The 13,938-nt window shown below is 39.6% G+C and overlaps 1 protein-coding gene across 1 annotated transcript in view; it reads left to right on the forward strand.

Moving 5' to 3' along the window:
- The window catches only part of SEMA5A (semaphorin 5A), a 148,528-nt gene that overhangs the window by 81,344 nt on the left and 53,246 nt on the right, over positions 1–13,938 (forward strand). The window contains exon 6 of the mRNA XM_053466346.1: positions 12,345–12,407. Within this exon, the coding sequence (XP_053322321.1) occupies positions 12,345–12,407 (63 nt within the window). The remainder of the gene's footprint in view (positions 1–12,344; positions 12,408–13,938) is intronic.

Below are 13,938 nucleotides of genomic sequence, written 5' to 3' on the forward strand. Positions count from 1 at the left end.
ATCAGTTTCCAGTCCTTGAAGAGAAATACTGAATAAAGTAACCTAAGGATTGGAAGCTGATTGGAGTGCTGGGATTCTTTTCTGTGTTCGTACACACATCAGGACAGGCTCTGCCACACCAACACCCATACACACACACACACCAGGACAGGCTCTGCCACACCTACACTCAAACACACACCCCAGGAGAGACTCTGCAACACTGACACCCGAACACACACACACTAGGATAGGCTCTGCCGCACTGACACCCAGACACACACACACCAGGACATGCTCTGCCATATCGACACCCAAACACACACACACACCAGGACAGGCTCTGCCAGACCGACACCCAAACATACACATCAGGACAGGCTCTGTCACACCGACACCCAAACACACACACTAGGACAGGCTCTGCCAGACTGACACCCAAACATACACACCAGGACAGGCTCTGTCACACCGACACCCAAACACACACACACTAGGACAGGCTCTGTCACACCAACACCCATACACACACCAGGACAGGCTCTGTCACAACAACACCCAAACACACACCAGGACAGGCCCTGCCACCCCGACACCCATCCGGAAGGTTTCCACGGACGGTTTCACTTTGGTATTGATTTATGTGATGGTCGCTGCCCCCAAAACAGCCTGCTTGTGGCATCTTTGCCCCCAAAACAGCTTGACTGTGGCATCTTTGCCACCAAAACAGCCTGCCTGTGGCATCTTTGCCGTCAAAGCAGCCTGACTGTGGCATCTTTGCCCCCCCTTACACATCCTTGCTATCACATACACATATTCATTCACTCGTTCACATATATTTATTCACTAATTCACAGATATTCATTCATACATTGATACCCATTAATTCCCTCATTCAGATACTCATTTACATATACTCATTCACAAACATTCATTCACTCACTGCTTCACAGATACTCATTAATTTACTCACTCTCACATACTCCTTCATACAGCCTCCCTCACCCCCTTACCTGAACTGAAGATGTACGTGCCGCTCGCAGACTTCCGAGAACAACCTGTTCTACTGCACAGGGGAAGCAGACGCGCAGCAGGATCATGTGATGCGTGTCTCCCAGATAAGTAGCGGGCCCGCTACTAGAGTGGCGGGTCCGGACGCAGTTGCTGTGGACTTAAGGGGCAGGCGCCCCTTTTGCCCTGCATTAAGGACGGCCGTAGAGGCCGCCTTTTTTAAGGTAGGGGCCTGGAGCTGCAGCTCCATCAGCCCCTACATCAATCTGGCCCTGCAAATGCCCAGTGTGCCCGATGGCCAGTCCGGGCCTGCATACGTGACTCACCTGTTATATTGTGACACATTTCTAATATTAAACTGCTTTTTTGCCTCATAGTTTAGGTTTCCATTAATTATATAAATGACAGCTGTGTAATATCCTATTTGCTGGTGTGGGTGGAGATTTTAGTGTTACGGTAATTGCTTGCGTTAGTATCTTTAGTCTATCAACAGCTTTTGCAAGTGAATGTTATTAAAAAATATTAAGTGAAAAATGCAAAGAATCAAAGAATGAAAAACCCTTTACGTTCAAAAGCTTTAAACTGAAACTAGGGATGGGTTTCTCAAACAATTTTACAATGATGGTAATGATAGGATGTTGATTGCTGGACAGATAAAAGGAAAATGGTGGCTTTAGAAAGTAGGTCTCTCTGTCTACATTTGATTCAAAGTAGAAAATGTGCCTTAAATGTTTTAGTCTCTTGCTGCTGTACATTCATACAACAGCTATAATCATTTTAAAAATACAGACACATTTGAATTCGCTTTTACAGAGTAAATAAATAAAGCAAAAAGAATCACCTGCTGTATAATATCTGGATAATTCAATAGAGACCCCTTCCTGTCTACCTGATTAGTGAGTGGGGAAAAGTCTAAATGCAGTTATAAAAAAGAAAACGGGGAATGCCGCTCCAAGAAACATTCATGTTCCCTATCATTTTTGTATAAACAAATTGATTGATGATTAACAACTGGTTGAGGATGCCCAGCATTAAAAAAAACCCCACAAACCCAGGGAAGCTGATAGACATTACTCTCTGCCTGAGAATTATGTCTAGTAATAAGAGGTAGGGTTGTGGTCCAGATATTGGCCATGTTTTAAGGACACATATAATTTTTTACAAATTGCTGACCAGTTCATGTAAAGTGCCACCCTGAAGTTTGTGGAATGTATAAACCAGTGGATGGGTATCATATTCTGCAAGAATTGCAAGGGAGCTCGGTGCCCCTAATCTTTGCTTTATCATCAGCGGGTTGGATATCAAGACTAATGCAGAACAGTGTTTTTACACATCAAGACTCCCGTATTGATCCCAATAAATATAGACTATGAATGCATTTTCATAAAACAAGGCGAATGCCAAGGAGGAGGCAGCAACTAATTCTAGAAAATGCATGTACAAATTTAAAATTGAGTCCTAGGTAGAGATCAGTGCATGGATTAGGCAATCTAATATAGCTATCTGCTACCATGTCATCAACTGTATTGACAGTGTTTGCTTGTTAGTAGTTGATTTATTGTTACATCAGCTTGACAGAATCCAGGAAAAATGTTTTTTCTTGCTAACATACATGGATTAGTTCCCCCCACACACATACACACACACACGTCGAAGCCCACAAAAACAAATTTGTTTTATTTAAAAAAAAAAGAAATGGTCAGAAGAGAACATTTTTGGGCTCCACAGCCAGAAAGATGGTAAGGGTAATGTGAACTGTAGTCTACAATTGTATAGAGTAATATAATCTTGCTAGGTTGTGTTTCTTTTGTATAATTGTGACATTTAGCCCCATCGTATGTGTACCAAGCCTATAATAGTCCGTGAACTGTCATCACTCACCCAGGCCTTGTGCACATACATAGGAAGACAAATTATTTTGTTATTTTAAGTCTCCTGCAAACTTTATCTTGCGTATTCCATTTCTCCCCTAGTCAAAATATTCTCCACAAGACAGCATACATCCAGTTCTGTTTTTATAAAAAAAATATCTAATTTTCCTGAGACCATGCATTTATTGCCTGTATTACAAAATAGTTCTCTGAAGCAATACAACTGCTAATAATAATTTACTACATTATAAAGTGTAGTAAAAGTACAGGATGCCTGGAAAGTTTCATTATAAATATTCTACGTACAGCCTTCACTAACCCCTTGGAAATTTATGGAAACAATACCACTTGTGCTTACATTGGCAGTGAGTATTAAATATTGTCTAAAGGGGCCAACCAATAACACAAAGGACCTTATTAAAACAGTAAATTAAGTCTAATATTTATCTGAATTCTGTGACACAGTAAAATAGTAACATAACCGTTTCAAAAGTCATTTGAAAGGTACATTTGCAACCTGCCTCTTTTTTAATAAAGTGGGATATGTAGTGCTTTTCCATGTATCTAAATTGTGCCATTACAATGTATTGCATTTAAACATACCTACAAGCCCATGTAGTGCAGTACTAGGTCCCTATACAAGCCTGCACATATAAAAGTATGTAAACTGAAAAATATTACAGGAAAATATTTAATCATACATAAAACACTTAGTACTTGTGCCAACATCTATTCCAGTTAATCCTTTATGGCTGTTGTCAGAGTGAACAAAACCTTTGTTTTGAAAATAGATGTGTCTGCAAAAAGTTGGGGTTTTTTTACATCACAGATATAACAAGGGAAGCTTTGTTGGCTAAAACATAAACAGATCCATAATTTCTTGCTGTATTTCGTGTTGTATTCAATATAAATGATAGTGATAGCACTAATAGAAACTAGCACTCAAAACACCAGGTATGTATAGACATAAACTTAATATAAATAGTACATGTAAAGCATACTCTAATGATATAAAAATCACCAACAAAGCATAAAACAAAATTTGAGTAATCTTCTCAACTGTTGCATTGGACGTCAAATTGTTGTGTTATATTTTACTTGTTATGCCATATTTACCCATTGTACAGCGCTATAGAATATGATGGCACTATATAAAACAATATATAATAAATAATAATACAATGCATGTTTGCCAATAACACAATGTGAAGGAGACCTGACATGTTTCACCATAAGGCTTCTTAAGAAGTAATGTCTGACAAGTACAAACATAAGTCTTTCATAAAAAAGAGCAAGGAAAAAAAAACTTGTGGTCAATCCTCAAGAGGCGGGTGGACAAACAAAAACCCACAAATTCGGACAAACTCCAAGCATTGATTATGCAAGAATTGCCTGCCATAAGTCAGGATGTGGCCCAGAAGTTAATTGACAGCATTCCAGGGCGGTTTGCAGAAGTCTTGAAAAAGAAGGGTCAACACTGCAAATATTGACTCTTTACATAAACTTAATGTAATTGTCAATAAAAGCCTTTGACACGTATAAAATGCTTGTACTTATACTTCAGTATACCATAGTAACATCTGACAAAAATATCTAAGAACACTGAAGCAGCAAACTTTGTGAAGACCAATACTTGTGTAATTCTTGTGTAAAAACTTTTGGCCATGACTGTACTCACTGGCATTTTGAAGGCTTTGGAAATCTTTCATATCCTTTTCCATCTTTATAAAGTTCCATGATCTCGTTACGCAAGTCTTTTGACAGTTCTTTTCTGCTCCTCATGGCTCAGTATCTAGCCTGCTCAGTGCATCCACATGAGAGCTAACAAACTGATTGACTACTTATACACAGACACTAATTGCAATTTAACCCCTTAATGACAATTGACGGCCCGTGCATGTTACCCGAAAATGAGGGGTTAACAACAATTGACAAAGATCGCCTCCTAAACTTCAAAGGTGTTGCTGAAATGCCCGATTACGAGGCATTCACCGACACTGAACTCCCACCCCAGGACACGCCGTGACCGCTCCGGAGAGTGGTCACAACCACCACTGCAAGTGATTTTGCCACTTGAAAGATGGCGGCGTCCTTTAAAAAAAACAACGGAGTTGAAAAGAGTTCTCAGGAGTGTCTCTCCAGACCCTCCTGAGAATCTGGCTCCACTTGCAGATTGAATACAGGTACTGCATTCAACCATGCAAGTCAATGGAGCCCAGCTTTAGTAAAATCAATGTATATATATAAAAAAATAGTTTAAAAAAAAACAGTAAAATGTAAAAATAATTTCCCACTGATGTCACCATCAGGGGAACCTTCAAGTTCCAAAAAAATGTAAAAATAAAATTAAAAAAGGCAAAAATAATATATATATATATATATATATATATATATACTTTTGTGAGCAAGTCCTAAAATTAGCGCTTTAGCTTAAAACAATTCTCACATGAAAAGAGTTAAAATACTGGCATGTTAAATGCCCATGGAGTGTCTACTTTTAAAAAATGTATGATTTGATGGGGTAAATTGAATTGGCAGGTTTCAACAATGTCCCTATTAACACAGGGGGAAGGATGGCCACACGTCTAATTTCCAATTAGAAAAATGCACATGTCCCAAATGTGGCATTTTAGTTCCCAAAAACCCGCCAAACCCATGCATGTATCACTGTACTCAGGAGATGTTGCTGAACACATATTGGGTTGTCGTGTGACAGGGACATATACCAGAGCTGTAAATTCATACCTGAAGTAGGTGTGTGGGGAAAAATACACACAAAAAATACTACTGCAAACTTTGAAAAAATGCTGGTGGTAAAATGCTGGTGGTAAAAGGTGTGCATGCAAAGAGTTAAAATACCAGCATTTGAAATAACCTGGGGTGTCTAGTTTTCAAAAATATATGGTTGAAGTGGCTGGGCTCAAAGATGTACCAAATAGGGCATGGGCAGTGGATCACCAAATGCCAAAGTTCAACATTGAAAAATGCGCATGCCCCAAATGTGGCCCTTTTGCCCCCAAACAGCCAGGCAAACCCATTCATGTGGGGTATCACTGTACTCGGGAGATGTTGAACACATACTGTGGTGTTTTATATGTGACATATACCAGGACCTGTTAATTGATACCTGAAGTAAAATGTGTGTGAAAAAATAAACGCAAAACATGACTACCACAAAGTTTGACAAAGACTGGTGGTAGAATTAGTGCATGGAAAGAGTTAAAATACCAGCATTTGAAATACCTTGGTGTCTAGTTTTCAAAAATATATGCTTTGATTGGTAAATTGCATTGACCGGCTTCAAAGATACCCAAAACCAAAAATGGGGGGGGGGGGATTACCAGATTTGGAAAAAATGGTTCGAAATAGCAAAACATAAAAACATTGGGTATTTCTAAACTCAGGATGAATAGTAGAATCTGTTTAGCTGTTTTTTTTCATTAGTCATAAGTCATTTTTTTGTAAATTTTTCACCATATTTTATATTTTTTTAATAGTAAATGATATGATACAATCAAAACAATGTCATCTAATGAAAGCCCTTCTTGTCCTAAAAAAACAGTATATAACTTGTGTGGGTTCAGTAAACGAGAAAGAAGAAAATTACAGCTAAACACGAGCAGCGCAGAAATGTCATGAAGGGTACAAAGAATAAAATCAGCCTTTGTCACGGAGGGGTTAAAAACCCACAGGTGGAAAATGAACCTTTAATTGCCATTTTAACCTGGGTGTGTTACCTTGTGTGTCTGTAACAAGGGTGATATATGTTATCATTATAGCTTATAGTAGTTTAGGTTGAGGAAAGACTTGCATCCATCAAGCTCAACCCTATTCCAATTCCTATTCCTTGTTAACCGCTGTTGATCTAATAGAAGGCAAAAAAGTGCCTTATGTCACCAATTTCGAACTGTGCTTTCAATGGGACAAAAAAAACCTTCTTTACTCCAAATGGCAATAAGATTTATTCTTGGATCAACAAGCACTAAATAAATATTAATTCCGATTCTATCATGCATAGCCCTCTGTGTTCTGCTTCATTAAAAAAGTTTCCAGGCCCCTTTTAAAGGCATCTAATGTATTTGCTAGCACCACCTCTTCAGGCAGTGAATTCCATACTTTTATTGTCCTTACTATAAAAAAATCCCCTTGCCTGTCATAGACTAAGTCTCCTTTCTTCAAGACTTAGTGGGTGACCTCTTGTCCTTTGCAATGTTCCATTAATGAACAGGTCTTTAACCCCTTAAGGACAATGGGCGGTCCCTAAACCCATTGAAAACAATGCATTTTGAGCCTGTGCATGTACGGGTTTTGTCATTAAGGGGTTAAAGAGCCTTTTGTATGGGCCCTGTACATATTTAGAAAACATTATCATATCCCCTCTAAGATGCCGTTTCTCTAATGTGTACAAATGTAACTTTTCTAGCCTTTCTTTATAACTAAAACTTTCCATTAACTTTATTAGCATTGTGGCCCTCCTCAGAACTTTCTCTAGTACCATGTCTTTTTTAAGAAAAGGCGGCCACCGTTGAACTGCATATTCAAGGTGGGGTCTTACCATGGACCTGTAAAGAGGCCGAATAATATCTTAATCCCCTGAGTCAATACTCATTTTAATACATGCCAATATCATATTTGCCTTTGCAGCTGCTAGCTGGCACTGTGCACTACTGCTAAGTCTATTGTCTACAATTACTCTCAATTCTTTTTCATTAGTAGATTTCCCCAAGAAAACATAATTTAAATGATACATTGCATTCTTATTATTATGCCCAAATTTTACATTTGTCTACATTGAATCTCATATGCCATTTATCTGCCCAGTTACCCAATTTATCCAAGTCCTCTTGCAATGAAGAAACATCTAGTTCAGCCTTTATTACCAGCAAACACTGAAACCTGGCTCCCTATGCCCACTGGGAGATCATTAATAAACAAATTAAAAAGAACCGGACCCAGGACAGATCCCTGAGGTTCTCCACTTATAACATACGTCCAGTTTGAGAATTTACCACCACTATTTCTACTCACTTCTTCATAGAATGCACTTTAGTTTGACAAGATCTGTCTCTCACAAAGCCGTGTTGGATCCTGCTAATGAAATTACTGTTCAAGATTACATTTTAATATGTTCCTTTAGTAACCCTTCAAACAGTTTTCCCACCACAGATGACAAACTTACAGGTCTGCATTGCCTGGCTGCGATTTTAATACCTTTTTAAATATGGGCACCACATCATCTTTACGTCAATCTGAGAGCACCATGCCTGAAATCAAAGGATCCCTGGAAATCCAAAAAAAATTGGTCTGGCCAGAGCCTGGCTTAGTTCTTTAAGTACCCATCGGTGTATACCATCCGGCCCCGGGGCTTTGTCTACCTCAGGGCTTGACAAATTTGTTTTGAATCTAGGAGCAAGCTAAAAAAGTTAGGAGCCAGGATTTTTTTTTCCAACGACAAAAATTACTGATGTCCCAAGAGAATTCCCCCCCTCTCCCTTAAATATAGGTCCACTTTCCTCGAACCCCTAACAATTTTTTTAAATAATTACATTTTCGCTTTTCTTTTTTCCCCGCTCTCCTCTGTCGTGACAATTCTGTCCCTGTCACGAGGAACTCTTCTGTGAGCCCGCCCCCTTGAGCGTTAAGTCTTGAAAGGGGCGGGACGAAGAGACTCACTGAGCACGGTGTGTGCAAGCACACATGGTGGTCTTCCGCACCACGCGAAGGTTGGTCTTCCAGCCCACACGGTGGGCTTGTTTGTTGGTTGAATACAGGTACTGCATTCAACCATGCAAGTCAATGGAGCCCAGCTTTCTAATCGCAATGTGATTACTAAAATATAAAAAAAATGAAAAAAAAAATATTTGATAAAATAAATAAAAATTTGGTAACATTTAAAAACAATAATTCAGTGATGTCACCATCAGGGGAACCATACAAAAATATAAAAAATAATGATGATCCTTTCTATCATTGAAACAAACATAGCTGTCCTTGATATCATCATTTTCAATAAATTATATGAAATGAGATGAAAGGGGGGTAGCTCTAAACACTGAGATATGTAGCACCATAAAATATTTTTTCAGTTGTCACAACAATTTCACTATTCCTCAAAGGTTATTGAAACACATGAAATAAAATATGAAAGCAAACAGACAATAAAAGAAAACATGTAGATGCAAATTTTTGGCACAGTGTCATTTAAGACATTTTTGTTTTAACATTTGCCAGTATTTGATTAGCAGAGCCATCTGCTTGTATAATGCTGGACCATCTGCCCAAAATGACACTCTGAGGTTTTTACTATTTAATAATTTACTTTATGGTTGAGGTCCTGATTTTGTAATTATTATTCTTGCTGAACAATGAGCTGAACAATCTTCGGATCATTTAGTGTGACTCACAGTTACTATTTCCCAGTCCCGTTCTGCAGTCACACTCACGATTCGCCCCGCCCCTTTCATTACAGTCAATGAACCCTCCTGCCTGCCTACTCTGGTGATGTCACTGGAGGCAGAGTCCTTCAGAGAATCCTTCAGAAATTCGAATCTTTCAGAGATTCAGATCTTTCAGAGATTCGAATCATTCAGAGAATGATTCAGAGAATATCACTGACACCATACTTTCATAAATAAAAGGGACAGTTATGGTTAATGGGGTGTTTAGGGTTAATTTAAGGGCAGTTATGGTTAATGGGGTGTTTGGGGTCAATTTAGGGGCAGTTATGGTTAATGGGGTCTTTAGGGTTAATTTAATGCTGAGGACTGAGGGTTAATTAAATTAATTTAATAAAGTTAACTTATTGTGCAGTTAGAGGTAAAGGGGGCACACTAATGGGGATCTAAATCCTGGGGGGCAGTGAAGATTATTAATGTATTTATTTATAACATTATTGTGTCAGTGAGATTCTCTGAAGGATTTGAATCTCTGTAAAATTAAAATCTCTGTAATCCCTGCAGGGGATTGAACTGGCCTGCTTCAAAGATGTCCAACCTTGGGGGTAGTTGCAGGGTAACCAGATGTCAAAATTCCAAATTGAAAAATGCGCACCTCCAAAATGTGGCCTTTTACTCCCAGGCAACCCAACAAACCTATGGATGGATGATGTCACTGTACTCAAGAGATGTTGGGGTGTGTTTTTGGCAGTGAGGAATACCAGGAGCTTAAAGTCCATACTTGAAGTACAATGTATAACAACAATCCCTCAAAAAATACCGTATTGGCTCGAATATAGGCCGCACTTTTTTCCCCCACTTTAAGTCTTTAAAGTGGGAGTGCGGCCTATATTCGGGGTCTAGCGCCCGACGCCCGGGGCATGCAGTTCCGGGCGCCGGGCAGGCAGCAGGGTTAGGATATAGATCCCCCGCAGCGGTGCAGGGGACCTGTATCCTACTCTCTGATACTCTCAGACAGCCTCCCCTGCCAGCACTTCCCGCGGGGGGTTGTCTAAGCACATCGTGCAGACGTTAACCAGCAATGCGAGTACACAGCCTCCGCTCCCGGCACGTCTGCACGATGTGCTTTAGCAATCTCCCTTGCCGGGAATTCCCACGGGGGGAGTCCCGGCAAGGGAGATTGTTAAAGCACATCGTGCAGACGTGCCGGCAGCGGAGGTTGTTTACGCGCATCGCCACAGCCGGTGAACGTCCGCACGATGCGTTTTACCTCTGCCCCCAAGACTTACCAGAGCAAACTCCCGGGTGTCTTGCGGGGCCGGCGGGGGACATCTACGCAATACACGTATACAACTTCCGGTGCTGGCACATCCGCTGAGTGCCGGCACTGGAAGTTGTATACGCCTATTGCGTAGATGTCCTCCGCCGGCCCCGCAAGACACCTGGGAGTCTGCTCTGGTAAGTCGGGGGGGGGCAGAGTGGCAGCATATCTCGGGCGGGAGGAGGAGGACAGTGGCAGCATATCTCGGGGGGGGGACAGTGGCAGCATATCTCGGGGGGAGGACAGTGGCAGCATATCTCGGGGGGACAGAGTGGCAGCATATCTTGGGGGGGAGGACAGAGTGGCAGCATATCTCGGGGGGGGGACAGAGTGGCAGCATGTCTATTAAAAAACTTTTTCTTTAAAAAAGCACCCAACTTTTAGGGTGCGGCCTATATACGAGGGCGGCCTATATCCGAGCCAGTACGGTACTACTGCAGTAGTGGTAGTCTTAGTGCAAAGAAATAGTTAAAACACCAGCATTTGAAGTACTCTGAGGTGTCTAATTCTCAAAAAATATATGGTTTGATGGGGGTAAATACTAGACTTCTGCATTCGTATTCGGGCAAATATAAAAACGAACACGAAGGGTGCGTTTTCGTTGTTTAGCCTGAATACTGAACAAGTGAACATGGTGGCGGCAAAACGTATACGAAGACACACAACACCACAACACGAAGAATCTTCATGATCGTCTTCGTTTGCTAATCTCCCTGGTCCCTTCCCCATCTAGTCTACCTTATCTACGCAGCATCGCAGGGGTTAACAGGAGCGGAAATCAGTAGGTTCGCCTTAAGGAATTAAAGGGCCATGACGGCGAACCTATTGATTCCCGCTCTCGTTAACTCCTGCGATGCTCTGTAGATAACAGAAGCAGAAATTCGTAGGTTCACCTACCTTTAACTTTAACTCTTGGAGTGACTGTATTGGTCGTTCGTACAGACCTTGGAGCGGGGAACTCTTGGAGTGGGGAGACCGAACACAGGAACGGGCAAATATTCATGGAATACGAAGATTTTTTTTTCCCCATGAAGACGAACACGAAGAGTTGGCCGGCACCCAAGTCTAGTAAATACCCTGTGGTGTCTAGTTTTAAAAAATACATGGTTTGATGGGGGGGGATTAACTTGGCCGGCTTCAAAGATGTCCCAAAAAAGACATGGGACCAAGATTTGAAAAAAAAAATGGTTTTGAAATAGCAATACGCTACTTGCACTTATTGCCCTATAACTTGCACACAAAAATAGAAAAAATATTTCTAAACTCAGGAAAAATATTAGAATCTGTTTAGCTGTTTTTTCTATTGGCTTTTGTAATTAGATAAATGCTTTTTTTTTTCAAATAAAATTCAGAAAAAGGGTTTATTTTTTAATTTTTCACCATATGTCAGGGGCGTCCAACCTGCGGCCCTCCATCTGCTGCAGGACTACATCTCCCATCCTGCTCAGCCAGCCCCTTAGCTGAAAGAGCATTATGGGAGATCTAGTCCTGCAGCAGCTGGAGGGCCGCAGGTTGGACGCCCCTGCCCTATGTATTATGCTTTATAGTAAATTAGATGATATGATCACAAGAAAGCCCTTTATGTCCTGCAAAAAACAATTTGTGGCTACTGTAAATGAGATAATGACAGCTAAACACAAACACTACAGAAATGTTAATGTCACGAAAATTTAAAAACAGCTTGTTAAGGGGATAATGTTTATAAATGTTTATAATGTTAGTAAATTAAACCATATCACTCATTGTAACTTTTTTTTGTTTTTTTAGATGGTAGAATGGGATTGTGATGAAACAACCAAAACCGCATGCTACAGCAAAGGGAAAACTAAGGTAAGTTTCACAGGTTGTGTATATTCTAATATATCATCGTAGGATAGTTGAACCTTATTTTCTCTAACATAGGAACTGATATTTTCTAATGGTAGAAATCAATATCTAAAAGAGAAACTGTTCAAGTGACTAAAGCTCTGTGCAAAATTAACTGCATTGCAGGTGACCTCCTTGCCTCTCAATACACAATTTGCATAGAGCTGTATTTCCAAAAAATGAATTGTTTAGAATGTGTGACATTCACAAGTTCTTGTTTGATGTAGAATATTTGTTCTGAAATTACAGTTCATTTTCTTCACTTTTCATATTATATATATATATATATATCTTCTATATGTTGGATACCATTGCACTTAAAATTGACATAAAGACTGTACGAGATCAGCAGTTATTTGTTGGCCTGGCTTGGGGAATCATCATTATATAGCAACAGAAAGTAGATGTGCTTTGACTGTATCTACGGATTTAGTGATAATTACATTAAAGTGTTTTAGGCTGATACGGTGCCAGATTCTTGCTTGCTCAATCACTGAAATATGTTTTAAAGCCCTCAGTTGTAAAAGCCATTGCCATCTATTCAACTTTTAATGAAGAACATCTATCTAATTATCATGGTAAATGCTTCTGGAACATTGCTGCTCTCTAAATAGATGAAGAGATGAAAAGGGTATTCAGTATCTGATCCCTTAGAATATATTCTTCGTGAAATTGTTTTTTTTTTATGTTTTCACAGACTTTTAAATGCATTAGTAAACCCTCAGTGGAAATTCAAAGTATTCCCTACATATTACTGAAAAAATAACTATTATATTTGTAAGTGTCAGTGTTTTGGCTTAGGTTAAGAATGTATAATTTATTACAAAAATAATGTGAAACTGCTTAGAAATGTTTCCATTATTATAGAATGTTATGACTTGACATAGTATTTTATGGCTCATTTCCAGAGTTTTTAACGGCTACAGTGTGTATTTATTTCTTGCCCAAGTTTCTATTTTATGATCAAGAATATACATTTAATTGACTGACCCTGTGCTTCTATACACCCTTCAAGGGGCTTTGTTGTAGTTCTTTTGATATAATGCATAGTTTATTAAATATATATATGTAGGGTGTTTGTTTTCTATCCTGTGTGTAATCAGTTCATACATTTTATTTTGGCACTAAAAGTTTGCATACCTCCCAACATTTGTAATTTTCAGAGGGGTGCTTTTTTATGTTTTAAAGAAGAAGCACGTATCTGCATTTATTAACACTGTTTTGTTGTTTATATGCTAGAAATGTTATTGTGACATTTAGGGCTGTAGAACACTTTGATTTATGTATAGAGTGTGACGCAAAAACAGATTTGTGATAAAAGAGGCAGATATTTCTGGCCATACTGTCACCACCACAGAATTAAATTGGAAGGTAGAATGAAGGAGTAAAACGCTTGGTGGCAGGGGGCAGCAGGGTGTTCTTCCCTTGCACTAATTAAACTCTAGGTGCTTAACAGCCTGTAATAATGGAAGTTAAAGTGATGCATCTATGTGCT

Source organism: Spea bombifrons, chromosome 5, assembly GCF_027358695.1.
Source record: "Spea bombifrons isolate aSpeBom1 chromosome 5, aSpeBom1.2.pri, whole genome shotgun sequence".
Lineage (NCBI taxonomy): Eukaryota > Metazoa > Chordata > Amphibia > Anura > Pelobatidae > Spea > Spea bombifrons.